Source organism: Prionailurus viverrinus, chromosome B3 (genome assembly GCF_022837055.1).
Source record: "Prionailurus viverrinus isolate Anna chromosome B3, UM_Priviv_1.0, whole genome shotgun sequence".
Taxonomy (NCBI): domain Eukaryota; kingdom Metazoa; phylum Chordata; class Mammalia; order Carnivora; family Felidae; genus Prionailurus; species Prionailurus viverrinus.
In genome coordinates, this window is record NC_062566.1 from 35,657,992 (window position 1) to 35,683,080 (window position 25,089).

A 25,089-nucleotide genomic window follows, 5' to 3' on the forward strand; every position below is an offset into this window, starting at 1 on the left:
TCGAAATCATTTCCAAATTAAGTTTCTAAAAATTGAAAAGCATTGTGCCTTACAACACTTAGCTCCCAGCCTATAGAAACATGTAGGTAGGGGTGGGGAGGGGGTAAAATTGGAGGGCCTGGCTGAGTTTAGCAAAGATGCAGCCAAGCCTATGGGAAGGAAGCACTAGAAGGAAGCTTAAAGGACCACTGATGCCACTGACCAACCACTGCTTACCCTCTGCTTCCTTGAGGCCAGCCCTAGAGCTGGTCCCCACACCAACAAACAGGCTTGCAGCAGAGAAGTTCCATAAAAAGGGATTTATTGCCAAACTTCAAGAAAGGCGCTTCATAAACAGAAGACATGGAATGCTATCCTCCTCAAGGAGGCAGGCCAGGCAGACCCTGCATATTCCCAATTCTTCTACCCCTCCCCTTGGGGCCCAGGTGACCAAGGCACAGGAATCCCATAAGAACCCCATAATGGCATTAGGTCACTGAGATGGCCCCAGAGCTACTTGCTCAATCTGGTCATTTATCCGAGGAGGAAACTGAGGCTCTAGTCCCTGGAAACAGGTGACTTGGCTAAAGCCCCAGCTGGTCCAGGCTGCTGGTGGGGGAAAGCTGTTCCCCAAAAGAAGAGTGCAGGGGGCCATGTGACTAGGCACCTGATGCCATTCTTGCTTTCATACTGAAGGCAGATGGAGGGATAGGCAGACCGTGGCATGGCAGCCTCGTTTGTCCAAAGAGTGTAGTTTGAGAAGGCCCGTGGGGGCTCATGGGTCAGGACATAGCTGTTCACCTCCACCTCTGCCCAGTACAGGCTGCAGAGTGGATATCTGCCCCTCTTGATCCCTGGCCACTACCCTCAAGAACAAAGTAGAAGTACAGTAAAGAAGGCATTGACCTGTACTGGCAGGTCTCAGTGGGCACGACTGGTGGTGGAGCAGTGGGCAGAAAGGCCAGGACATGCAGCTGTGACCCTCCCTGTCCTCTTCCAGTAAATAAAAGTGCACATGCTAAAACCCCCCTGAGCAGGCCTTTCAGAAGCTGCTCCTACTCCTATAGGTCCCAGGGAGAGTGGCCGTGCCTTCAGGGCCTCTGCACCTAGATGGAGATTGGGTGTGTTCCCAGAGTCAGGGACAAGTGCAGGGAGAATTGGGGTGGAGGGGAGGCGACAGATAGGGAGAGGCCCAGGCTGCGGGCTTGGACCAGGAAAGGGACAAAAGGAAATGCCCCTTCCACTAGGAAGTTCAGGAAGAGCAGTCCATCTACGGCCTGAGCCAGAGGGGAAGAGGGGAAAGGGAAGTGATTTCAGGCCCCAACATACCCCCATCAGCATCCAAAGAAATGACTGGGATGTTGGGCCTGTTTGGGTTCAGGAGGAAGCATAGAGAGCCAGATATAAATCCCATCTGGGGAGGCACAGAAGTTGAGGTGGCTTCTTCTCTGAAGGTTCATTTATAATGAAGTAGGTACAGGATTTTCTGATGTTGACCTCAGAGCCATTCTCGGGTTCACCTCTACAGGAAATGTGCAGGGCTGGACACAAGCTGGTCCAGGGGGAGAGACTAGACTAGGAGACCCTTCAAGTTCTTCCTCTATCCTGGAGTCCTCCAATCACAGTTCACCAGAGAGGAAGGCCTGCAGAATAGGAATCCCACACAGATGCCTTCCACCTGCCTTCACAGGCCCTGGCTGGATTCCAGGTCTCACTCAGCTGACAGAAAAACCTATAACTTGGACCCAAGGCCTTGGCAGCTATTGCGAGTAGGTGGGTAGGGAGGGCTAGTGACGGCTCAAAACTGCCTCTGCCATGACGCTCTCTGCCCGGGAACATCTGGATGTGGGAGCTGTGGAGGGGTGGGGAGGAGGGGGGGCTCAGCTGTGCTCTATTCAGAAGTCAGGAATGTAAACTACTGGGGGTGGGAAGCAGAGATGATGCCACCCCCAGAAACCCCAAGTGCCATGCTAAAGCCCTGGGGCAGTTCAGAACAACCATGCAAGCAACCAAGTGTGTGCTCCCTGCCCAAGCCCAGAAACTGGGCCAGATAGTCAGATAGTGGTCCTGGGTGGCTCCTGGCACCATTGGCCAGGGCAGGGCAGGAAGGATACCAGGAATCTCCATAGTTCCTGGCCATACCCCCAACATGCCTGATGGCCTTTCTACAGCCTGAGCAGAAGCATGTTTTTTGGCAGGGCTGGGCTTTGATGGACTGGGTTGGCTAGGAGGGACCACGCCCTGGCCTGGCAGGCCCTAGGGTGCACTTCTCCGGTAGAGGGTCACCAGCTCTTTCCGCTTTTCCTGTAGCCCAGGTGCTTCCTGGCTCATCTCTCCCAGATCTCTGATTTCCTGCAGGGCTTGGGTGGCCTGCCTCAGCTGCTCCACAGCCTGGCTGAGCAATGTCTCAGCGCTCACAGGGGCCGGTTCACTGCCCAGCACCTGGTTCAACAGTTTCTCCGTCTGTTCTGAGGCCACCTTCACCTCCAGCTGGGCCCGATACAGCCGTTCTCCAGGCTGCCGTGGACGCCGGGGGCCTTCCCCAAGCAGGTTCCCCAGGGAGGAACAGCGGGGATGGAAATGAGATGGCAGGTCCCAGCAGGGCAGTGCTGTGGACGTTGTTGCATCCTTTGGGGTTGTTTCTGGGATGCCCGAGGCCTGGGGTGGATTGACGGGCTCCAGACTGTCATCCACGCCATTCACTGACATCTGTGCTGGATCTGGGGCTGAGGTGTCAGAGGCCTCAGGACTCTGGTCTGGCCCAGAAGCCGCCATCCCACTCATGGAAGCTCTCAGTTTCTCTGATAAGATCTTGGGTGGGGGTGTAGGAGGCTTCCCACCCTCCTTGGGCACAGCCTCAGAAGCCTCAGAACAGGGCACCTGGAGTTCTGTACTCTCAAAGTCAGGGGCGTCCTCGGGGCTGGGGTTCTCCCAGCTCACCTTCAGTTTGTCAGGCAGGACCATGCTGGGGGTCTGCTCAGGGCCACTGTCCTCCTGTACTGGAGTCTCTGAGTTTGCTTGGTGGGACTCAGAGCTTGCTGAGACAGGGGATGGGGCTCTCTCCCCGGCAGGAGTCTCCACTCTGTCACTGAGGCTGGTGGTCTCCGGCAGTGGGGAAGGCTTGGTAGGAGGCATAGGGGGCCTGAGTGTCTCTTGGGGCTGGGCTGCATTGACATCATTGCTGGGGCCAAACACTGGCGGCCCACTATCTGGCACGTCGAGGTCCAGGCGCGAAAGCCCATCAGAAGCTGCATTGGCTACCTGGTAAGGGACAGTATACAGGTGTCATCTTGGATGACTGGCATTTGGATCTGTGCCCACCCATAAGGTACTCAAGTCCTCCCATCCAGGCTGCCCAGGCCCCCAGCCTCCCACTCTCCACATCCTCTGCCCTGGCTTCCAAGGTCACATGATTAGATGCTGAAGTGATTCTCTGATGAATCCTCTCCTCTCCCTCACTCCCATAGAACTCCCTGTTTTGGAATCACAAGCCAGGTCAGAGATAGGTTGTCGTCTTGGTGCCCCAGCCTGTGAAAAAGACTGCTTTTTAGTGGCAACTGTACTGGTCTGGGCAGCAAGAGACATGGCTCCAGCCCTGTTTTTGACCCCTTTCTGGCTCTATGGCCTTGAGAGAACTCCATCTGTGCAAGCACCCATCCAGGGGGGCAATGGGACCAGGACTCAAACACGGCCTCCCAAGTTGTCTCGAGCCCACTTACTTCTGCTTCCCCTCTCTGGAGACCGCTGTATGATCTGCCAGCCTCACGCCCAGCCCTCCAGCCCACATCTCTGCAGCCTTTGCCTGCCCAGCTGCTCAGCAGCCAGTGCCTACTCTCCTCATGGCGTCAGATATGACCCCAGACACAGGCAGCCCCATACCGCAGCTGACCGCCAGAGAAGAACAGCTGCACTGAGTTGGCAGCTGCCCCGCACCTGGCCCAAGGGACCTACAGAGACACCCAGCAGCCCCACGGTCATGGAGACCCTGCCAAGGAGCCTCAGAGGCCCCGGAGCAGGGCTGGGCAGGAGGCCTCTCTCAAGGTCCCTTACAGTGGGGGTCTTGGCTGAGAACCCCACTCCCATTTACCACAGGGGATCTGGCCAATACATATACTTGCTCAGTCACTGGGACAGGAGTGCCTCTCTGAATTCTTCTCAGGGGGTCCTTCTTCCCAAGACTGGCCCTTCCCCAACACGTAGCCCTCCCCCTCGGGCATTCCCTTTCTCTCTGGCTACTTCAGGCATTCCCTCTGTGGGCTTTATTCCCTCAGCTGACAGACTTGTCGTTTCAAAAACAACCAAAAACATTTCAAAAACAATCTCCCCAATGACCTCGGCCCCTTCCCTTCTCCCTCTTCCCTACCACGGTCCCCTTCCCTCTGGCACCCCCAGCTCTGCACCCCTTGGGAAACCTAAGCTGAGCCCTTCTCTAATGGGGTCACCGCCTGCCGCTTTCCCCAGACCTGCCCTGTGACTTGTGGATGTCAACCTGGCTGATAACACATCCTGTGCCCTTCTCTCTCTGGAGGTGCCATTCACCTCTCTGGCTTTCTCTTCCTTGGCTGTCTACTGCCTGCCCCGCCCCCCCCCCCCCCCCCCCCCCCCCACCAAATGTAGCATTTGCCGAGGTTCTTTCCTGGCCTCCAAAATCTTTCTCCTCACCATCCCCCCGCCATCAGCAACATTGGTCAAAAAATGGCTCTTCCCTTACCCTCACTGTGCCCATAACTTCTCCCAATTCCTGGTCCAGGGCCTCCATTCGCCCAGTCAGGCTTGGGGCACCTCTGACAACCCTCCCCTTCTGTCTGGCCCACCTCCCCTAGCCCTGTATTCAGTGGCAAGCCCAGATGTCTCTTGCTTCCCAGGGTCTCTCCCATTGGCCCCTCCTGAGCCCTGGAGGGCCCACCTCCTCCCTCTTCTTCCTGGCCCCTGCCTCTCTCTCCCTTAACCCAACCCACGCTACCCTGGGCATCAAACTGACCTCTGGAATGTACCCTCCTATCCATCCCATCCCCAGCTCCTGCACACCCCAAAGGGATGTGTAGTAAAAGGGACTCAGCACGCCCTAAACCCTCCTGCCTCAGCTCAGGTCATTCCTGTGGCCAGAGAGCTCCCTCACATCAAGTGTGACAACTGAAGCCCTTCTTGTCCTTCATGGGTCAGCTCAAGTGCCAATGGGCCCTCTGTGGTCTCTCTTGCCTGGCTTCTGAGAGCCCTCCTCTGTATAGAAGTTAGTCATAACTCTGCTTGAAGCAGTCTGTGGACAGGTCTTTTCTCCATCTGGAAGCTGAGCTCTGAGAAGCAGGGACCAGCCTCAGGGTCTTAGTGTCCCTTAGGGACCAACTCTGAGTAAGGGCAATGTGCAGACTCAATAAGCAAAGCAGGTACATCTACACCCCAAGCACATATGACACATGAGCCTCCACACACAGACACCCCATATACCACTCAGAAAGCCCCAGCTCCAAAAGTCTCCAGGAAAAAGGTGGCCCCAAGCTTGGCTACCACCCTAAGGAGCTGTGGTCCCAGGCTCACCTGACCTCCTACCTGTCTAAGCTGGGACAAAGTCTTACCTCCTTCAGGTGGACTCTTGTAGGTGGCCGGCGCCGCTGGCCCCCACGCACCCGGTCCCGTGTCACATGCTCCAGTGCACAGCTCTTGTCCACTTTTACCTGGGAAGAGGGAACAAGGTTAGTGCCCAGCAGGCCTTGGGGAGAGGAAGAAATGCCCAGACATTAACCTGACTCAGAGGCACGGTCTAGACCCACATCTTCCCTTTATAGGGTTGGGCCCTACCTCTGGCCCTCTCTTTAAGGCACCTCCCTGTGTCTGGACCTCTGCTTTGCTTCCTGTCCCTATATTGTCTTTGTCATCTCTCTGCCATCTGAGGCTCTTCCTTTCTCTGCAGCCACGCTCTCTGCCTCAGTCTTCCTGCCTGGATATGGGCTACCAGCCCTTGCCCTTCAGTATACTTGCGTATATATACAAAGAGCCCTGAGGCTGTTTTTATGCTTAGCTGTGGGAGCAGAGAGAAGGCAGCCCATGATCCCCTGATGCCTGCCTTCCAGAAAATGAACCCAGTCCTTCTCCCAGGTCCCTTGGGGATAGCCCAGGAGAGAGCAAGGCCTCTGCCCCTTTTGGGCCAGGGTGTCTAGAAGACAGAAAATCCTCTCTGATGGTAAGGAAAGACAGTCAGGAGTAGTTGGGAAGAGTAAATAAGATTTGCATGGGAAATCCAGACTCTGAACCCCGAAGTAGCTTGTCCTTGATGGGGAGTATGGCTAAGACTCTTCAGCCCTTAGGTCAGATTCAGAGTCAGGCCCACCTTGGGTGGGGATGAGGGTGAGGTTCAACTGTCTCTGTTCCTGACTGTTCCACCAAAACTGGGCTGACATCCAGCCCATGTTTCTGGGGCCTCCAATACCTACAATATGCTCTATCACCCCTCACCCATGAAACGGGGACAGTTTCTCTAGCTAGTGAAGGGCTGAGCAAGATACAGTCTCATAAAACATGACATAGAAACCATGGCTGTGAGTCAGGAGACCTGGGTGTTAAGAGGGACTTGCTTGGGAAGATTCCTCCCCTCAGGTCTTAGGCTTCTGCAATCCAAGGGGTCAGTTTAGGTGGACCCCAGGCCAATTTAGCTCAAAGAGCTACAAATCCATGATGTCAGAGACAATCCACCCTAGGAGATCTGGCCCCATGGGATACCCTGCCTACCTCAAACCTAATCACAGCCACTGGTGCTAGAGTCACACTACAGTAACAGGGGGCTAGGTAGTCATTGCAGACAGATGGGGAGGCCCAGGGCCAAAGCCAGCCCAGCCTGGACTTTACAGCCAAACTGAAAAGAGAGCTTTCAAGCTCTCAGACATCCCCCGCCCAGACCCCTCTGGCCTGGGCCCACCTGCTGTTTTCAGCTGAGGCTGGGTTGGAAAGGATGCATGGCTGCCACCAGTTAAATTCTACTCTCCACCTATTCACTTTTTACTTTAAAACAAATTAATTTCCTGACACCTCAGTTTCTTCATCCTTAAAATGAGAACACTTTGAGGGGTGTTGTGATTAAATGAGGTAACAACAGTAGATGTCCCAGTGTCTGTAGCATAATCTCAGGGTTGTCTGAAGTGGGGGGGGTGCGGGGCAGGATCCTCTCTGAGATCACACATGGCGGGAAAGGAGACACAGAGCCATCCATAGGACTGCATCGCACCTCATCAAAAGCCTTGTTCTTGCCTCGGTTGATCCCTTCATTGAGGGCTTTGATCCAGGATTCCTTCTCCTCCCCACTGGTTGCTTGAAACTTGATGTCGCTGACCTGCAGGGGACATGGATGGGGTGGATGGCAGATGTTTAACAGAGTTCACATTTGGGGTCTTAAGGAAGTTTCCCATCCCAGATCCCAAAGTCTGTGATGGCACAGCTGGTCAGGAGCAAACCGAAATGACCCCCCACAACAGGTCTGACAAGGGGCTTTGGGGGAGGGGAGGAGATAGATCAAGCAGAGAAGGGGCTGGCTCTCAGCATGATGCTGCCAGAGATTTGGATTCAAATCAGCCTTGCCCTGTGGAAAGAGCCAAGATCTGGTCTTATTCCATGTGACTTCCCCAGACCAGCTGCCTGTTTTTTCCATAAAGTAGGAGCTGTCCCAGTCTACATCCACACCAGGCTGAGTACAGTGACAGAGGTGACAGGTGTGAAGGGTGTCCATTGGTGAAGGCCCACTGGAACCAGGGCCACATGCAGCTCTCCAGAAGGCCCCACACTCAGCCCTGGCCAAGTGAAAAAGTCCCAGGGTATCCTTTCTGGCCTTGAATCATAGGTTGTATGAGAGAAAGGGCACTGAGGGTCAATTTCAACCCCCTCATCTTACAGATGAGGAAAACAGAGGCTCACAGATGGGATGAGACTTGCACAAGGTGACATAAAGTAATCCCATGACTCAGGACTCTACACCCCATCCCACCCCAGGCATCCCTTCTCATCTCATGCAGGAGCTCCCAGTTCTTACATTAGAATCAGAGAGGGGTACCTGGCCAGCTCAGTCGGTAGAGCATGTGACTCTTGATCTTGGGGTTGTGAATTCAATTTCTATGCTGGGTGTAGAGATTACTCAAAAATAAAAAAAAGGGGCACCTGGGTGGCTCAGTCATTTAAGCATGCTGGGTGTAGAGATTACTCAAAAATAAAAAAAAAAAGGGGCACCTGGGTGGCTCAGTCACTTAAGCATCCGACTTCGGCTCAGGTCATGATCTAGCAGTTTGTGAGTTCGAGCCCCACATTGGCCTCTGCTGACAGCTCAGAGCCTGGAGCCTGCTTCGGATTCTGTGTCTCCCTCTCTCTCTGCCCCTCCCCTGCTCACACTCTGTCTCTGTCTATCAATAATAAATAAATGTTAAAAAAAGAAACTGCTTAAAAAATAAAAAAAATTGGGGGGCACATGGGTGGTGCAGTCGGTCAAGCGTCCTACTCTTGATTTGAGCTCATCATGATCTCACCATTCGTGGGTTTGAGCCCTACATCGGGCTCTGTGCTGGTGGTGTGGAGCCTGCTTGGGACTCTGTCTCTCTCCCTCTCTTTCTACCCTTACCCTCCTTGTGCGCGCGCGCGCTCTCTCTCTCTCTCTCCCTCTGTCTCAAAATAAATAAATAAACTTTAAAATAAAATAAGGAACACCTGGGTGGCTCAGTTGGTTAAGCATATTACTTCGGCTCAAGTCATGATTTCACAGTTCGTGAGTTGGAGCCCACGTCGGGCTCTGTGCTGACAGCTCAGAGCCTGGAGCCTGTTTCAGATTCTGTGTCTCCCTGTCTCTCTGCCCCTCCCCTGCTTGCGCTCTCTCTGTCTCTGAAAATTAAACATTAAAAAAATGTTTTTAATAAAATAAAATAAAGTAAAATTAAATTTTAATTTTAAAGTGTTTTTGGGGTGCCTAGGTGTCTCAGTCAGTTAAGCATCCAACTTCAGCTCAGGTCATGATCTTACAGTCTGTTAGTTTGAGCCCCATGTTAGGCTCTGTGCTGACGGCTCAGAGCCTGGAGCCTGCTTTGGATTCTGTGTCTCCTTCTCTCTCTGCCCCTCCCCCGCTCATGCTCTGTCTCTGTCTCTCAAAAATGAATAAATGTTTAAAAAATTTAGGGGCACCTGGGTGGCTCAGTCGGTTAAGCGGCCAACTTCGGCTCAGGTCATGATCTCGTGGTCCATGAGTTCGAGCCGCGCATCGGGCTCTGTGCTGACAGCTCAGAGCCTGGAGCCTGTTTCAGATTCTGTGTCTCCCTCTCTCTGACCCTCCCCCATTCATGCTCTGTCTCTCTCTGTCCCAAAAATAAATAAACGTTAAAAAAAAATTTTTTTTTTAATTAAAAAAAAATAAATGTTTTTAATCCTAAAAAAAAAAAAAAGAAGAAACAGAGAGCAGCTCAGAGAACCCCCTCCCTGCCAGGATCCAAGATCAGACAAGAAATGGTAGAAGGAGCAAGACCACACAAACAGAGGGACCACTTTGCATGGCAGACACAATAGCAGTAGGGTCTCTGAGTTGGACAAAACACTGCTTACAGCTGGCTGACCTTGAGCCTTAGTTTCCTTATCTGTAAGGAACCTGTGAGGCACCACAACCTGCCTCATGGAGCTGTGAAGATCAAATATGTATCTGAAGTGTTGACTGTGGAGCTGGGCATAGAGTGAGTGCTCAGCAATAGGCATTATCACTGTTGGGGGCTCAGGTGGTTAAGTGTCCGACTCCTGATTTCAGCTCAGGTCATGATCTCACAGTCCCTGAATTCGAGCTCCGTGTCAGGCTCTGTGCTGAGAGTGCAGAGTCTGCTTGGGATTCTCTCTCTCCCTGTCTCTCTCTCCCGTTTGTGCATGCACTTGCTTTCTCTCTCTCAAAAAGAATAAAGAAAGAAAAAAAAAAGAATAAAGAAAAAAAAAGGAATTATCACTATTGCCTTCCTTCTGACAAAAGAGTCCCCGTTTCCTCATCTGGATAAAGGCATAATGCCTAACCCAAACAATGCTGAGGGAATTAAACAGGACTGATGCCAGGGTCCCCGCACACAGTAGGTATTCAGTAAATAGTTACTGAATGAATGAGCCAGTAAATGAATGAACTGGCCCAAAGTTCCTTCCCTTGCCCCGTTTTTGGGTCACTGCCCACTCTGACCTCAAGATGCCCTAGTTCTTTGTCGGGCGGGTGGCCAGCGTGCCCATCCCCCACCCTGGTGTTAGATAGCGCCTTCCCTCCGGACACCTTCAATGTTATGTAACACCACAGTCTGCCTGGCCCCCACAGCATCCTCGTTATATAACTTCTTCCTGGCTGCTGCCGCCTCCTCCTCATACAGGGCCCTGGGTCCCACCCACCTCCCCATGCCAGGCACAGCCAAATGCTCATTTGCATGACCAGGGTAAATTCGATCCTGGCAGCAGATCTGCAGTTAAGTCAGAAACCCCAGGGCACCTTGGCAACTGCCTCTTAGCCCAGCCATCAGGGCTGCAGGGGGCTCAGGGAGGGACGGTGGCAACATCCAGGCTCTGCAAGGGCCTACCCAGCCCTGTGATGGGGACTGCCAGAAAGGCAGCCCAGGGCCAACCCCTTGGAGCCTAGCTGCTGCTCCTTCTTGCAGGCTCCGAGATGGTGGGGCCCCCGCTTACTGGAGGATTCAGCATGCCAGAGAGCTGCAGAGGCATACCCTTGAAATCAGCCACAGATGGAGCAAGAGTAGGGCAGAGAAAGAGCACTGGCCTGGGAGTCAAGCTAAGAGTTCTAGTCCCACAAACCCACATTGCACAGGCTTATGCACTACTTGGGGCCTCAGTGGGACAAGATCAGAGGCCCAACCCAACCTGCAATCCTGAGGCAGGCCTGGGCATGGAAAAGGGGTCAGCCTGTCTTCTCTTATTTATTCATTCATTCATTCATTCATTCATTTATTTATTTTATTTATTGAGACGAGTGGGGCAGGGGCAGAGAGAGAGAAGGAGATACAGAATCCTAAGCAGGCTCCAGGTTCCTGAAGCAGCCTCCAGGTTCTGTCAGCACAGAGCCTGACGTGGGTTCAAACTCACAAACTGTGAGAACATGACCTGAGCCAAAGTTGGACGCTTAACCGACTGAGCCACCCAGGCGCCCCAGCCTGTGTTCTCTTCTGCTCCCTGTGAAGGAGGTGGCTTCAGGAAGACCTATTGTACTGGCCAAAGGAACCCCCTAGGAGAGGGAATGCAAGGTTAAATGGGACCCAGTCCCACTCTAAGGAACCTTGTTATCCTGGCTGAATGAGCCAGGCATCCCACAAGGGGGACCAGAATGGGGACAAGTGGAATACCAAGAAGTTGTTCCTCTGGCCCCGCCCCTGGCCCTATGTCCTAAAGAGCCACAGGCTACACAGGTCCCTCTCAAGCCCTTCCAAGAAGCCCTGGGGCACAGGCCCTGCTTGGAGTTTCAGAACCAACAGGACTAGCCACAGAATAGGCCCACATGGCCTGGGAAAGAGGGGAGGACAAAATGGCAGAGAGGAAAAAAGTGGGAGGGGGAGAGAGGCAGCAGGAAAGAGGAACGGGCCAAGCTGGCCGAGACCAGCAGGGCAGCAAGGCCCAGCTAGGCCACCCTGCTTCCTGGCAGCGTCTGCCTGTGACCTCATGGCAGGGGTGTGGGGATGGGAGGCAGGGGAAGAGGGGCATGCAAGACACTGGCGTCTTTGTTTATTTGATTAGAGGGGGGGAAAGGCGGCCTCAGGACCAGACAGCCAGGGTCATGTGACCTCCTGGCCAGCGTGTGGCCTCACTGAGGATGGGAACACCCAGGGCGATAGGAAAGGAGGGTGAGAAGACATGGGAGACCTGGTGCTCCGGGCGGTCCACCATCTGACCTCTGGGGAACCCTGCTGTCTGTATGAGTTCCTCGGGCGCCGAGAGTCAGGGAGAGCTGGAACTGGATGTGCTGTCCTCCCACCGCCCTGCAGCCCCCACAACTTGCTCCACAGACTCATCTCCCTGACTTATCATCCTGTTCCCAGAGTCACCCAGAGCCAATCTGAACTCTTGGCAGGATTGGGGGGTGGAAGGCAGGGTGTTGGCCAAAGCAGCTAAGTATGCAGCTGCACAAATAGGCCTCTCTGAAGGTAAGTCCCACACTGAGCTAGGCCCCACCCACCTAAGCCCACCATCAGCTGATTGTCAGAGCTGGGGAGAGAAGAACAGCACTGGCAGAGGACAGAGAAGCATGACCCCATCTGCCTCACATCCATATAAGCTCACTCAGAGAGACACACGAATACCCAGGCAGACCCATGGTCAGGTGAACACTCACCTCTACATAATGTATTCTGCATGTCACTCACACACATACACAACTACAGTGCCTGCTCAGAGAGGAACAGGCAGGGGCTAACTGGCCTGAAAGACCAAAATATGGCTCTCCTCTTCTTAAGAGCCCTAAGCAGCAGATGTCAAGTGAAACCTGGGCTCAACCCCCAATTCCCAGAGCTCCACAGTTGTTTCTGTGCTCCACCCACTGCAGAGTAGGACAAAGGGTTAGTAAATAACGCACCACAGCCTCCTCCAGGGCCCCAAGCCCCGAGCCCCAGCACTCAGACGACTTAGGCTCCTGGGCCTTAAAGCTGGGGGAGAACAGAGTAGCCTCCAGCAGGCCCAGACCAGATGCTCCCCAACCCCCAGCCTCTGTGACTCAGCCTGACTCTGCGAGGCTCCACATGATGTGCAGGGGTTGGGACGAGGCGTGGCCCAGCTGCAGATGGGCGCGAGCTGGAAAGAGGTGCTGTACATGCCTGCCTCAAATCTAAACTCTCTCCTGACATCTGTGAAACTATACCATGCATCAACACCCACCCAGACTCCCTGCCAGAGAAATGTGCAAGCAGCAAACATCATCTGCATACACAGCATGTCCCAGGGGGAGAACCTCCCAGGCAAGAGACTTTCTCCGGCTTCAGCCAAAAAAGGAAAGTGCAAAGGGAAGAAAGCTGGGGGGCCGCAGGTCTCTGAGCACTGAGTCCAGGATGGAGGCAGGATGGGTGGCCCACCCAAGAAGGCCTGAGATGAAGTGGAGGCCATAGCCTCCCCTCTGTCCCAGACTGTATCAGTGCTGCAGGCCTGGTGGGCTGAAGGCCTCAGTCCCCAGCTTTCCTGTCTCAGCCCCTGTGCCTCATGTGTCCAGGATGTGGGGAAAGGCCAAGGACCCCACCTCCAACTATAGCCTGGGAAGGAGGCCCCAGTGCCTGGAAGGGGAGAGGGGACCAGACCTCAAAGCAGTGCCCCGAATGCATCTCCTATCAACCAGGCAGTGGGGAGACTCCAGGCCAAAATGAGCTAAAGGTCTAACCTGTGGCAGCCTCTGGGTGTGAGCCTCAGCCACACTCAAGAGACCCTCCAGGGGCTACATCCAGGGGCCTGGCCTGCATTAGAAAGCCTTCCAGGGGTGATCTTCCCAAACCAACCCAGGTGGACCTGGAGGAAGGTCAGACAGCAGTGGGCATAGCCCTACCTTGTTCCCCGGGGATCGCTGCAGGATAAAGCGGTGTTTACGCTTGAGGAGGGCACGAAGGTCCTGGCACTTCTCATAGCTTCCCAGCTCCACTGTCTCCACACACTTCTGCTCGTCCTGAGGAGGGAGATAGAGGGGCCATGAACTAGTGAGAGCCAAATTCACCCAGACCCTCCAACACCCAGGCCCCACCGCAGACCCTGATCTCAGTCAGTGAGGGTATCAATCCATCAGAAGGCAACCTTGAGCTGCCAGTCAATCACAAGATGTGGTATTCAAACCCCGGCAAGTAGACAGTGTTCAGTCCATGCTGGCTGGAGGGAGGCTCAAGGCTCAGCATCCACATGAGAAATGGGGCAGCCAGCCTGGAGGTGGGTAGCGGGGCGGACTCAAATGTGCCTAAGGCCAAAGGAAGAAACAGGGGAAGCTAGAGAAGCCTGCCTGGCGGTCCATGTAGGCCCCGAGGCCAGGCAGAGATTTGTGGAAGAGGCAGCCTGGAAGAGGGAGTAAGATATCACAAAATGAGAGAGAGAAAAAAAAAAAAAAAAAAAAAGGCTTTCCAGGCAGAGCCACAGAGGGAAGTTTGGGGCTGCATGCCTGCCTTTACCACAATGATCCTGAAGTGACTTCCCCACTTGGCATCTTCCTCTGCTGACCCCTGGCTAGGTGAAGAGGCCACTCTCTGTGGCCTACACAATGAAGATGGCAAGGGTTCCTTCAAAAGCAATCCCCCCACTAGCCTGCCACCCTGAAGCCTCATCACTAAGAAGACCAGTGGCCAGGACAGTGGGCCAGCCTCTTCTAGGCCACCGAGGACACTGGCAGGGCTGCCTTCCTGCCCAACAGCCCTGGCACTTGAGTATTTTCTCCATTTGGGATCCACCTACCAGGTGCCTCTCCAGCAAGCTGCCTGCGACAAGCTCCCCAATGTTGGTCAGTTGCTTCCTCTTCCAGGGGAGACCCACATGGAACAACTTCTCACCCTTGAGCATCCAGGGAAGAAGAAGCCAGCCCTGGGGGGTGGGAGTTAGAGGGGAAAGCTGCCCTAGATGCTGGCCAACAAGTTAAGGACACGCTTGCTACTGGACATCACTCAGAGAGCCAGCAAAAGCATCCCCAGGGACTGCGTTGGTGCTCTGCCATTTTGGGTGGAATATCTGGGAGGCAGTGACTCAACTGTTTGCAGAGGAAATGCCCTGATTTCCCTCCATGATCCTGATTTCCCTCCATGATAATCTGCATATTTTAAGAAACCTTGACACTTAGCAAGCACTTTTGCATCTCTGATTCTCCTGAACCTCTCAATCACCTGAAAGCCCAGAGCCCCAGAATTGACCTCACTGTATACAGAAAGAGAATGAGGCCTGGGGGCGAACTGATTTGCCACGAAGCATGGACACAAATGCAAGGGGCAGAGCCAAACTCAGACCTATATCCTGATGCCCAGGCCGGAGCTCTTTCAAGCACACCACACTCCTCCCAGCCAGTCAGAGGCTTGGTGATCAATGCCTTAGCAACAGGTTGCTCTATAGTAGTGGTTCTCTACGTGTAGTACCTGGGCCAGTGCAGTAGCACCACCTGAGAACTTGTTAGAAATGCCAATTCTCAGGCCCTATCCCACTAAATCATAACCATAGGAGAATGGACCTAACAATCTGACTTTTAGCAAACACCTCAGGTGATTCTGATGTATACAAAAGTTTGAGAACCTCTGCTTTACACCATAGAATCTCAACCTTGTTAGCACCTGGGAGCTTTAGAAACCCCAATGCCCAGGCAACATCCCAGACCAATTTCATCAGGACGTGGGCATGTGGAACCCAGTCATCAGTATTTTTCAAAGGAAAGCTAAGGGTGATAACCACTGACCTGCTCTCTGTTTGGCCCCTCAAGGGAAGGAGAACAGACAGATGGTCAGGGTGGCCTGATCTTTCCCATCCAGGTTCAGTTAAGTGTCTTTTCCCGTATTTGCCTCCAAGCATCTCTTTGCAGCCCCTAGTCTCCCATCCTTTTCAAGTTCCTCCACTCAACATGAAGACTAGTAAGATCCAGGAAACTCTCCCGCCATACCCACAAGCCTGAGCCCTGATGCTTTCTCTCCTCTGAGGTCCCCCATCCACAAAGCACCTGCCAGGAGCAGGCACCATACTAGGTTCGAGGGACACCATGCCATGGGGAAGAACAGTCCTCTAACTCCCTGCTGGGCATCTCTCTCTACCCTGTGCTGCATGTGTCTGCTCTCTTTTCTGCCCTACAAAGGGCAGCCCTCAACAGGGGCACACATAGGACCAGTTTGCTGGACTGAATACCTGACTCAGAGTAAGACCCCAGGAAGTCCCCTCCCACCTGCATCCAGAGAAAGGAAGCTGCCTGGGGAAGGATGCCCAGTCCCAGAGAGAGTAGCTCCCCATGTGCAGAGGCCTCCCTCAACTGGACAACTAGTAGCCCAAATATACCCTCCTCTCTCTGAGAACAGAAAGTCAATCCATCCCCACCACCCGGCTCCCCAGGGTTGCCTGACCTGGGTCTCCTCTCCACCCGAAACGCTGAATCATCTGGCCCTTCTGCAGCTCAGAAAAACGGATAAACCAGCAGGCACTGGGCGGGGGCAGCATTTTTGGAATGTCAGCCTCACTGACAGCAAAGAAACAGCCAAGAGTCATTTGCACTCGCCTAGTTCCTTACATCAGAAAGAGGAATTGAACTAATAAGCATTTCTCAATTCCTACTCCTGGGCCAACCTCCCCCACCCCTGAGTGCAAAGTTCTTGAAACTGCACTGAGGTTTTTAATAGTGATTTTTTTTAAGCCTGATTTAGATGTTTCGTGTTTACGGGATGTAAAATCCTTCCTGCTTCCCAGCTGTGGCCAGGTGCAGAGACACAGCCCAGGACAAGTCGAGCAGCGCCTGACAGGCTGACAGCTTGGGGGCTTGTCACTCAACTATTACGGCAGCTGGGACTGGAGGAAGGTGTGACAACTGCCTTTATTTATAAAAATATCCCCCTGCTGCCGCCACAGCATATCCTAATTTGGTGACGGCAGCGGTTGAGAACATCTGGGGGGCTCCCTGCATAATTCATTCCCTTGCCCTCCTCCAGCTGCTTCTCTGACACCCCAACTCCATGAGCCTGGGGACTCATGCAGGAAAGGCAAGGTGCTTCTCAAAGGCAGTTCCTCTAAACAGTTAGATCTGGTTGCCCAACCTTTCTCGGCCTGGGTCAGTTACGAATTTGCCAAGATAACCTGAGGGATGCTCAGAAAGGATGAGAGGACAGGCAGAATCCCTCTTCTGCCCCCAGACCAGTTCTTCCCCATGTATTCCATCTGTCAGAGGCACACAGTGATAGTCCACTTTCAGTGGATGGGCCTTCTAACAGCCTCAGTCCCAGAACACAAACAGCATCCACAAGCAAAATTCATCTTTCCTCCTCAGATCTCACCTAGAGCTTCATCGACTCTTACTTAACACACAATTTTAACATCCTTGGTTGTCCAAGTTTCAAGCCTACTGAAATGAGTAGGGGCACAAGCCTGAGGGGGGAGCTGAGGTCTCTGAGAAGCACAAGGACAGCAGAAGTGGCGACTGGCACTTGATGTTAAAGGAAAGAGAAAAGCTGAGAAGTACAGTCAGGCAGTATAGGATAATCTGATGATAGGGGACTCTGAGCCACGAAGGAAAGACTCACTTTAGTCCAACACCTTCTGTTGAATAAGGCAGACGATATTCAACATATTTTAGAGGATTTCCACCAAAAATAAGTTTCAGAGTTTACTCGCCAGAATCTATGGGTAGAAAGAGCACTGGATTTGGTTTGGGTCCCAACTCCTTCATTCACAGAGATGCTGAACAATCATTTGGCCACCTTGGGCTTCAATATCTCCCTCTATAGAATGTGATGTGATGACACCCTCACGGGACTACTATGAGCCTCATATGAGAGGTATGTAAGAACTCCAAACAAGCAAAGTTTTGGTTGAATGGAAGAAGCTCTAGTTTTCTGGAACACTCACTCATGTTGAACCTAGCCCAATGACAAGGAGTTACAGTATAGAAGTACACTGAGGAGACACACACATTTCTATGTACATACACTTCAAAGGGTCCCTCATGCACGAGCCCGAGACTTGCACCTGGAGGTATCGTCCCCATACCATAGAGACCCAGAGAAGATCAGGCACTTGCCCAAGGACTCAGGTCTCAAACCAAATCCAGTTGCACAGCATGTCAAAAGTGGAGCAGGTGTTCCAGTCCCAGTTCTGGGATCCTTCTGCTGGCCTGGGCTGCCATCATCCCTTTGCCTCCTGCCCCAGTAATCCCAACCTCAGGGCCAGGTGAGTCCTTACCTCATTCTCGTAGACCAGCAGCTGGGCCTGGCAGAGGAGCAGATATCGGTCTTTCCAAAGCCCCAGGAGGCCTCCACTGCTCTTCTTGATCCAGCCAGCCTTGTCAGCCATCCTCGCTCCCCGAGGCTTCTCGCCCCCTTCCTTCACACCCTGTAAGATAACAACAGGACATGCCGTGAAAGCTGCTGACATGGGGTCACACGGTCCGATGGCCACACAAGGGATATGTCCCTCTGCTGGGTACCTACTCATATCATCCCACATGAGCTTCCCCACAACTCCCAAGGCAGGTATCCTTCCTTAATCAAGTATCAGAAATAACAGTAATAGAGGTGCCTGGGTGGCTCGGTTGGTTAAGTGTCCAATTCAGCTCAGGTCACAATCTCACAATTCATGGGTCCGAGCCCCACATCGGGCTTTGTGCTGACAGCACAGAGCCTGCTTCAGATTCTGTTTCCCTCTCTTTCTCCCCCTCCCCCGCTCACATGCACTTTCTCTCTCAAAAATAAATAAACATTAAAAACAGTTATTAAAAAAAGAATTAACAGTAATGGCAACAGCAACAACAATAATAATAGCAATAGCCACCTCAATACTGAGCCACACATCATCCCATTTAAATGATATAACTACTCTGAGGTGGAAGCATCATTATTCACATGGTACAGCAAACTGAAGCTCAGAGAGGTACAGCAAACTGTGTGACTTCCCAAAGTCACAAAGTGGGACAAACAAACCCAGAAGTCAAACCGGGTCTCTGACCCCAGGTTCTTCCAGCTCCACCATTCTGCCTCATGGATTCATTCAACCAGTCCACAAACGCTATACTGAGCACTGACAACGTCACTGGTGCTGGAGTAAGCAGGAAACAATAAAAATAATGCATCTCTGTCCTCATAGAGCTGGCGATGGCAGGGAAGGAGAAGCTGAACAAACACCAGACATAAATACATTAAGGAGCATGAAACGCTATGAAGGGAACAGTGAAAGGGGCATGAAGAAGGGAGTGAGAGTGGACAGTGGGGGACCTGGCTCAGGTCTGGGTGGCCCAGGAAGGCGTCCCAGAGAAGGACCATTTAAGCAGGAGAAGAAGGATGGAAGGAAGCAGGCAAGCAGTGGCCTCTCCATCCCTGCCCTTCAAGAGAATCCATTCTACGGCTTCCTGCCCCAAAGCAGGGGGTCCTCTGCTCTTAGTCCCACCACAGGCCAGGACTTGTGGGTGGCCATCCATCTGGTAAGGGCTCCAAGGACTCTGCCTTCGACCACAGGCTGGTACAGGAGGTAAACTCGAGTCCTCTTCTCAGACATGGGCAGCCACCCTGGAGCCTCCAGGCCAGCCCTCAATTATCTACTTAGGTGGCTGGGTGTCAGGTACATGCCTTTCAGATGGGCTCATTTCACCTCTGGTCCCCAGCACCTAGCACTGTTCCTTACACATAATGGGTGCTTGAGAAATATCTGTGAAATGAAAATAAAAATACACCGATTTGCTAACCACTTTGCTTCAGTGACTGGTGCCCACAGCAGTGAGTGTGAAGGAGAGGGTAAAAGAGAGGAGGTCAAGAGCGTGTCGAATCTAGAGGATGCTAGAAGGAAATTAGCACTGACTAATTTTGAGTACTTTATAATTTACATAAAGTTCAAAAAAGGGGCCCCAGTTAAAAGGAGCATGCCTCTCCCCAGGGATACCCTGTGGCCACAGCTGGCTTTGGAAAGACAAGCCCAGGCAGAAGCCTGGTGAGCTGTCAGGGGCTGGGCAAGGGGCTGGGCACCTCCCTGCTCGATATCATGGCAAGGGAGCCCCAGCTTGGCTCTCACTGTGGCCCCACCCCTCTGAACTGCACACTCCAGTGGCTGAGAGTCTGAGCTTTTGACACCCAAGTCACACAGACCATAGGCAAGTCACTTAACCTCTCTAAGCCTTAGTTTCTTCATCTGTGAAATGGTGATAATAACAGAAGTTGCAAGGATTTTAACTCCATGAGGGCAAAGATTTTTGCTTTGTTTCATGCAATATCCCCAGTGCCTAGATAGCATCTGCCATACAGTAGGTACTCAATAAATGTTTGTTGAATAAAGATATGGCATATAAAGAGGTGCCTAGAATACCCTAAACTTGGGAAATGGTATCTGTCATTGTCACTGTTGTTGTCACTGGCATCCCTTCCGGCTCTCAGGGATGTTTTCCCTGGGCCTGGTTCAGAATTCGGGAGAAGGCCTTTATGGGCTTAGCTGCTAGGTCTCAGTACCCTAGGAGCTTTAGGAATGTGGTGTGCCCCTCAGCATCTCTCCCTAACTTGTAGATGACTAGAGAAGTGGGGAAGTCAGATGGTCCCAAAGTATCTTCCCAGATTGGGAGGAGTGTGGAAGTGGGAGGCTTGCCTATAGGCCAGTTCTGAGCCACCCTGACCACGGAAAGAGAAGACTTCAGGGACCTTTGACAAGAAGGGGGAGGCTCTCACATCCTATCGTGTACCATCCCAACACCAGAGACCCTGTATTCAGCCCCCATTAGCTACACGACCATGACTGGCAGGGGCCTCATCTCCTCAGTAAGCCCTACAGGCTGGCCCAGGCCCAGGGCTAGAAGGGAAGAATGGGAAACCCCACCCCACATTTCACACATCACACCCCTCCATCAGCAACTACAGTGGCGCTGTTGGCCACCTCCTCGGCCTGCAGACTCTCAGTGTCTCTTGCACAGAGCAGTAGGCACTGGTCTCCCACTGCTGAGCTCCAAGCTTGCCTCCTGCTTTTCAGGGGCCCACCCTCCACCCCATGGGATCTCACACCCCTTTGTAAACTCCTTCCCCTTGTGACCTCCTAGGCCTGCCTCACCCACTGTCTGACACGTGAAAACTTCCTGTCAGCTGGAAGCTCCCAGGGGGCAAGGCTGAAAGCTTGTGCCTTAACCACTCTCCTCTCAGGGTGTAGCAGAGCAGTGCCCAGTGAATACTGGGACTGAGTTAGCTAAAGAAGCCTTTAGGGCTGGGTGGGAACAGGGTGGGACTGAGGGGAGAAGGCACTTTGGGGATGTGGGGGGAAGTGACAAGGGGCTGGAGATGGCATGAGCCAAAGCCCAGGAAGGGTCTCCTTGTCAGGAATTAGCCACAGCAACAGCCACCAAAGGGAGGCCTGGCTAGAGGCCAGAGTCCTGCTTGCCTGCTACCCTCCACCCTGCCCCTCTCCCTGCCCCTCAGACACTTCCACCAGGGGGCCTGGCTATGCCCCAGTAAGTTTTAATAAGTGGCCCCTCCTCTTGGCAGGGCTCACAGGGGAGGTTTTGTCTTGCTCAGCCCAGTTTCACGGCCTTCTCTCCTCTTATTGACCAGCTGACCACTGTTCTTCCTGTTTCACCCTCTCTCTTCCCACCCATCCTCACTCAGACCCTCCCTTGCCCACTGTGAGCAGCTCCTGAGGCACCCCTGAGCACCAGACTGGCTCCCCTTTGCTTGAGGTGGGAGGATCTCTGTGTCATTCCTTTAGGACAAGAAAGAAAAGAAAAAAAGAAAAAGATGTCAGGTCACCCTAACACTATGCACAGAAGGGAAGGCAACAGGTGGAAAGCCACAACACAGGCCATGGTGGAAAGACAGAGACAAGCAGAAGAAACCTTGTTGGCACCTCACACCACAGGGAGCTTATGACAACCTTTGCCCTTTAAGCCCAATGATGTGCTGACCAAACTCTGCTAGGATCCCACCATGTCAGAGCCCTGGGATGGGGTTATCAGAGAGGAAGCATAGACTCTGCCCTGAGGGAACTTGCAGTCTGATGGGGGCAACAGAGACCCTACAAGGTAAGTCTTCAGTCTGAGGGTGGGGAGGGCATCCCCTGCTCTTGAGGGCCCCAGCCTTTTGGGAGAACATAGGACCTACCCGGAAGGAAACATGAGTCCCAGCTCTCTGGTGCAGTAGGGGTTTGGGGTTAGTTTAGGAAGTCCTTGCAGAAACTAAGGTTTTAGTAGGAGTGTGAGGCAGGCAAGAGACACACACTTTGGCCCAGAGGAGAAGGGAGGACACAAAGGGTATCAAGAGACCCTTCATTCAACCCCTTCATTATGAAATGAGAAAGTATAGCCAGAAAGGGCAAGAGATTAGCTCAAGGTCACAAAACCAGGGCTGGACAGGACACTGTCCTGACTCTCTCTAGATGGACGTGGACAAATGAGTCGCCTGGAGCCACTAGAGGCCGAGGCAGGGAAAGGCATAACTGAGAGAGAGAAGGTGGGGGCGGAACCCCAGGGCAGAAACAGGAAAGAAACCCTAGGTTCTGGGTTTTCAACCTTACTCCAGTGGCTGCAACAATATCCCACATCTATATTCGCAGTTTTCAAAGCTTTTGCATGCATATCATCACATTTCTGGATTGCGCACCTCCCTCTTTTTGTGGATGGGGAAACTGAGGGCCTGAGAACTCAAATGGACAAATGCCCAGTGTCTGGACCCAAACTTCTTCACTAAGCCTCAGCCTCAGCCTGGTAGCCTCAGACTACCAAGCTATTGCACAGAGGAGGTCAGTGAAGCTGAGGGGGGTTGGCACTAGGGTAGCTGAGGCCCCCAGAGAGAAATGTAAGCTAGGGGAAGGGCTGCAAACAGCCATGTGGGAGTGAGGTGAGGCCAGCCTGAGGTCATGGGGCAGAGCAGGTGACTATGATCTAAGAGGTGTTTTAGAGAAACAAAGATGGGCAAGCACTGAGACCTAGAGAAACAAGAAGTGATTAGGAGAAGGAATGGGAGGACAAGAGTGAGGGGTGCCTAAGACAAGGCAGGAGATAGGGAGCCCCTCTGTGTGGGGAGGAGGTGGGCAAGCCCTTAGATGGCTCAGGTATATGGGGAGCTCTTGGCATCTGGGAGTCAGTAAATGGCAATGTTAGAAACTCAGGACTAGAGGGAGTGCAGGGCTGGGCTGAGCTGGCCAGGAGACAAACCATTGGCCCAGGAGGCCCCAGGAGAACTTCCCTTAATTGGGGGCCAGAGCAGATCTGGAGATGGAGTAATCCTGTCCCACATCCTCTGGGAGAAGGGGAGGGGCCACAACCAGACAGTCTAACCCTCACAGCAGGGGCCTGGGGTGGGGGAGGGCAGACCTACCTCTGTCAGAAAGAAACCACAGCAAATCATAGTGGCCTGACTTTGCCCCCTCCTTCCACCCACTCTGAGAGAAGGGGACACAATCACACAGGACCCAGGGAGGAGGCCAAGCCCTATATTTTATAGAAGAGGAAATGCAGGCTGAGAGGGGAAGTGACTTATCTACCATCCCACAGAAATGCAGGGCCTGGCCTGGAAGGAACCCTGACAGACAGTGGCCCCAGGAAATAGGGAGCTGGACACTGATGGGGACACGGGCAGCCTGATCCCCTCAGTGCTTTCCAGCTGGCCAGGGTTACCCCAAGAGTGAAGCCTTCATTTTTTCCCTCCATCTATCCAGGCAAACACATCCCCATCCCTTGGGCTGGGAGGGACAAAAGCTGAGACCCCCTCAGAGGACAAGAAGCAAAGTCCTTGAGACTCAGCAGGTCCCGGCTCCAATTTATTCATTCCACATGTATACATTAAGTGCTCACTGTATGCTTCGGTGATGGGGCTGATGGGAGAACCGTTTGCAATTCAAGGGCAGGGGTCACTGAGTGCCAGAGCCCACTCCAGATCAAGAGGGTCCTGAGGGGGAAGAGGAAAGCTCAAGGCTGCCCAGTTCCTCCAGGGAGTTGGCCCTCCCAAGGGTGTGGGGAAGGTAGGGGCCAGGATCAGCCCCTATGTGGGCCTGATTCTGGGGCAAGGGAGAAGATAGGAGAAAGAGGATCACAGGGACTTATACAGGGGAGAAAAAGGCAACTTCTCCAATCCTCACCACCAGACACAGTCACAGACTCAAGATTCCTTGACACAGGGACTCCAGACCCCACAGACTCTCCAGGACACTCAATCTACCCCTTCAGGATCAGACCCGGCCGACACGGGGTGTCAACGGTAACCAGGTTCGAGCCCAGTTCCAGGCCACTTTCAGCAAGTTATCAACTGACCAGAGCCTCAGTCTCCCCCTCAATCCAATGTGAACTATAACAACCACGATGCCCACAGCTGGTGTGAGAAGCCAAAGAGATAACGTAGAAGGATGTGTCTGCGAAGTGCGGGACACGGAACACTACCCCCACCCCTGCTCTATCTGCCTAGCCTCAGCCTGGAGAGATGGGGGTGGGGTAGGGGTTAGGTGTCGGAGTCCGGAGAGAGAGGGCTGATCGGAACAAGGGCCTGAGCCTGCGACCCCAACAAATGTAAGGGGTTCGAAGACCCCAGCCCAGCCCCCCCCCCACCCCCCCCGTCTGGCCTGGCCCTCACCTCCTCCTCCATCGCGAGTCCGCAGAAGTCCGGCCGCTCCGCCGCTCACTCCCCGCGCCGCGCGGGCTCCGCCACCTCCATCCACACCCGGCCGGGCGGCGGCTCTCAGCGTTCTGTCCCGCGGGCCGCCCGGGGCCCAAGAAACTTCGGGGGGGCGGGGTTGGGGGCGGGGAGAGGCTTCCGGGGGCGAGGGGGCGGGGCCCAGGGAAGGGACTAGCAGAGCTGGGAGGCCCAGGGCTGGGGCGGGAAACGAGTGGGGCGGGGCCGGGGCGGAGGGGTGGAGCCTGGACGGGGCCGGGTGGGGGTTTGGGGACTGGATGGTGGAGCCAGAAGGAGGAAGCAGGAGGGGCAGGGCGGAGAGAGGTTTCCCCGACCGCCGAGGGAGAGGGACTGGAAGGGGACAGAGGGTGCGGGGACCGGGCGGAGGGAGGGGGTGGGGGCTTCCGGCTAGAGGCCGAAGAGAGGGACGCGGGCGGGGCCCAAGGGCGGGATCGGGGTGGGGCAGGACCAGCGTGCGCCCGAGGCGCTGGCTGCTTGCGCCTTTGAAGTCTCCAGGCCCCAGAGGGCTGGGCTTGCGGGACTGGGCCACGCCGCCCTGGGCGGCCCAGAGATGGGAGCATCAAGAGGCTCCTCCTCTTTCCTCCCCGACGCTGGGGCAGTGGCGACGACGAGAAGTCCTCTTCTCCCAGGAGCCTCCTGGCAGGGCTGGGCCTGGACCTCTAGTAAGGTCCGGAGAGTCCGGTAACGCGAAGACTTAGGGCTGGGAGGCTGGACTTCGGGGGAGGGAGTCTTCCCCTGTTTTTCAGGGATCCTCAAATGCAGTGTTCTCCTGCCTTCATTGGACATTGCTCAGAGCTGTTCTCTCTGGTTCCTATACCTGAAGGTCACCCTCCACCCACCCCCACCCCCATCCAGC

General features: G+C 53.8%; 1 protein-coding gene and 1 long non-coding RNA gene across 3 annotated transcripts; one reads left to right on the forward strand and one right to left on the reverse strand.

The window, feature by feature from the left end:
- Positions 1-284: 284 nt before the first annotated feature.
- On the reverse strand, positions 285-24,324 carry PLEKHO2 (pleckstrin homology domain containing O2). Of its 2 annotated transcripts, XM_047862457.1 has the most exons (6): positions 24,174-24,324; positions 17,833-17,982; positions 13,487-13,603; positions 7,196-7,300; positions 5,553-5,651; positions 285-3,240 (listed from the first exon to the last, which is right to left on the reverse strand). In XM_047862457.1, the coding sequence occupies exons 1-6, from the start codon at positions 24,183-24,185 to the stop codon at positions 2,236-2,238; spliced, it is 1,488 nt and encodes a 495-aa protein (XP_047718413.1). In that variant the 5' UTR covers positions 24,186-24,324; the 3' UTR covers positions 285-2,235. The 2 variants fall into 2 exon arrangements, with proteins under 2 accessions (XP_047718413.1, XP_047718414.1); XM_047862458.1 differs by lacking the exons at positions 17,833-17,982; positions 24,174-24,324 and adding an exon at positions 14,374-16,183.
- Positions 21,165-23,980, forward strand: LOC125167781 (uncharacterized). Its single transcript, XR_007152943.1, has 3 exons — positions 21,165-21,631; positions 22,162-22,347; positions 23,725-23,980. It is a non-coding gene; the product is annotated as an uncharacterized LOC125167781 (long non-coding RNA).
- Positions 24,325-25,089: the final 765 nt, after the last annotated feature.

Bases quoted from the DNA above. Each gene is read 5' to 3' on its own strand.
- PLEKHO2 (XM_047862457.1), bottom strand. The intron at 5,652-7,195 runs GTGCGATGCAGT...CCCTCTTCCCAG, and splicing joins AGAACAAGGCTTTTGATGAG to GTAAAAGTGGACAAGAGCTG. The intron at 3,241-5,552 runs GTAAGACTTTGT...GTCCCTTACCAG, and splicing joins CAAGAGTCCACCTGAAGGAG to GTAGCCAATGCAGCTTCTGA.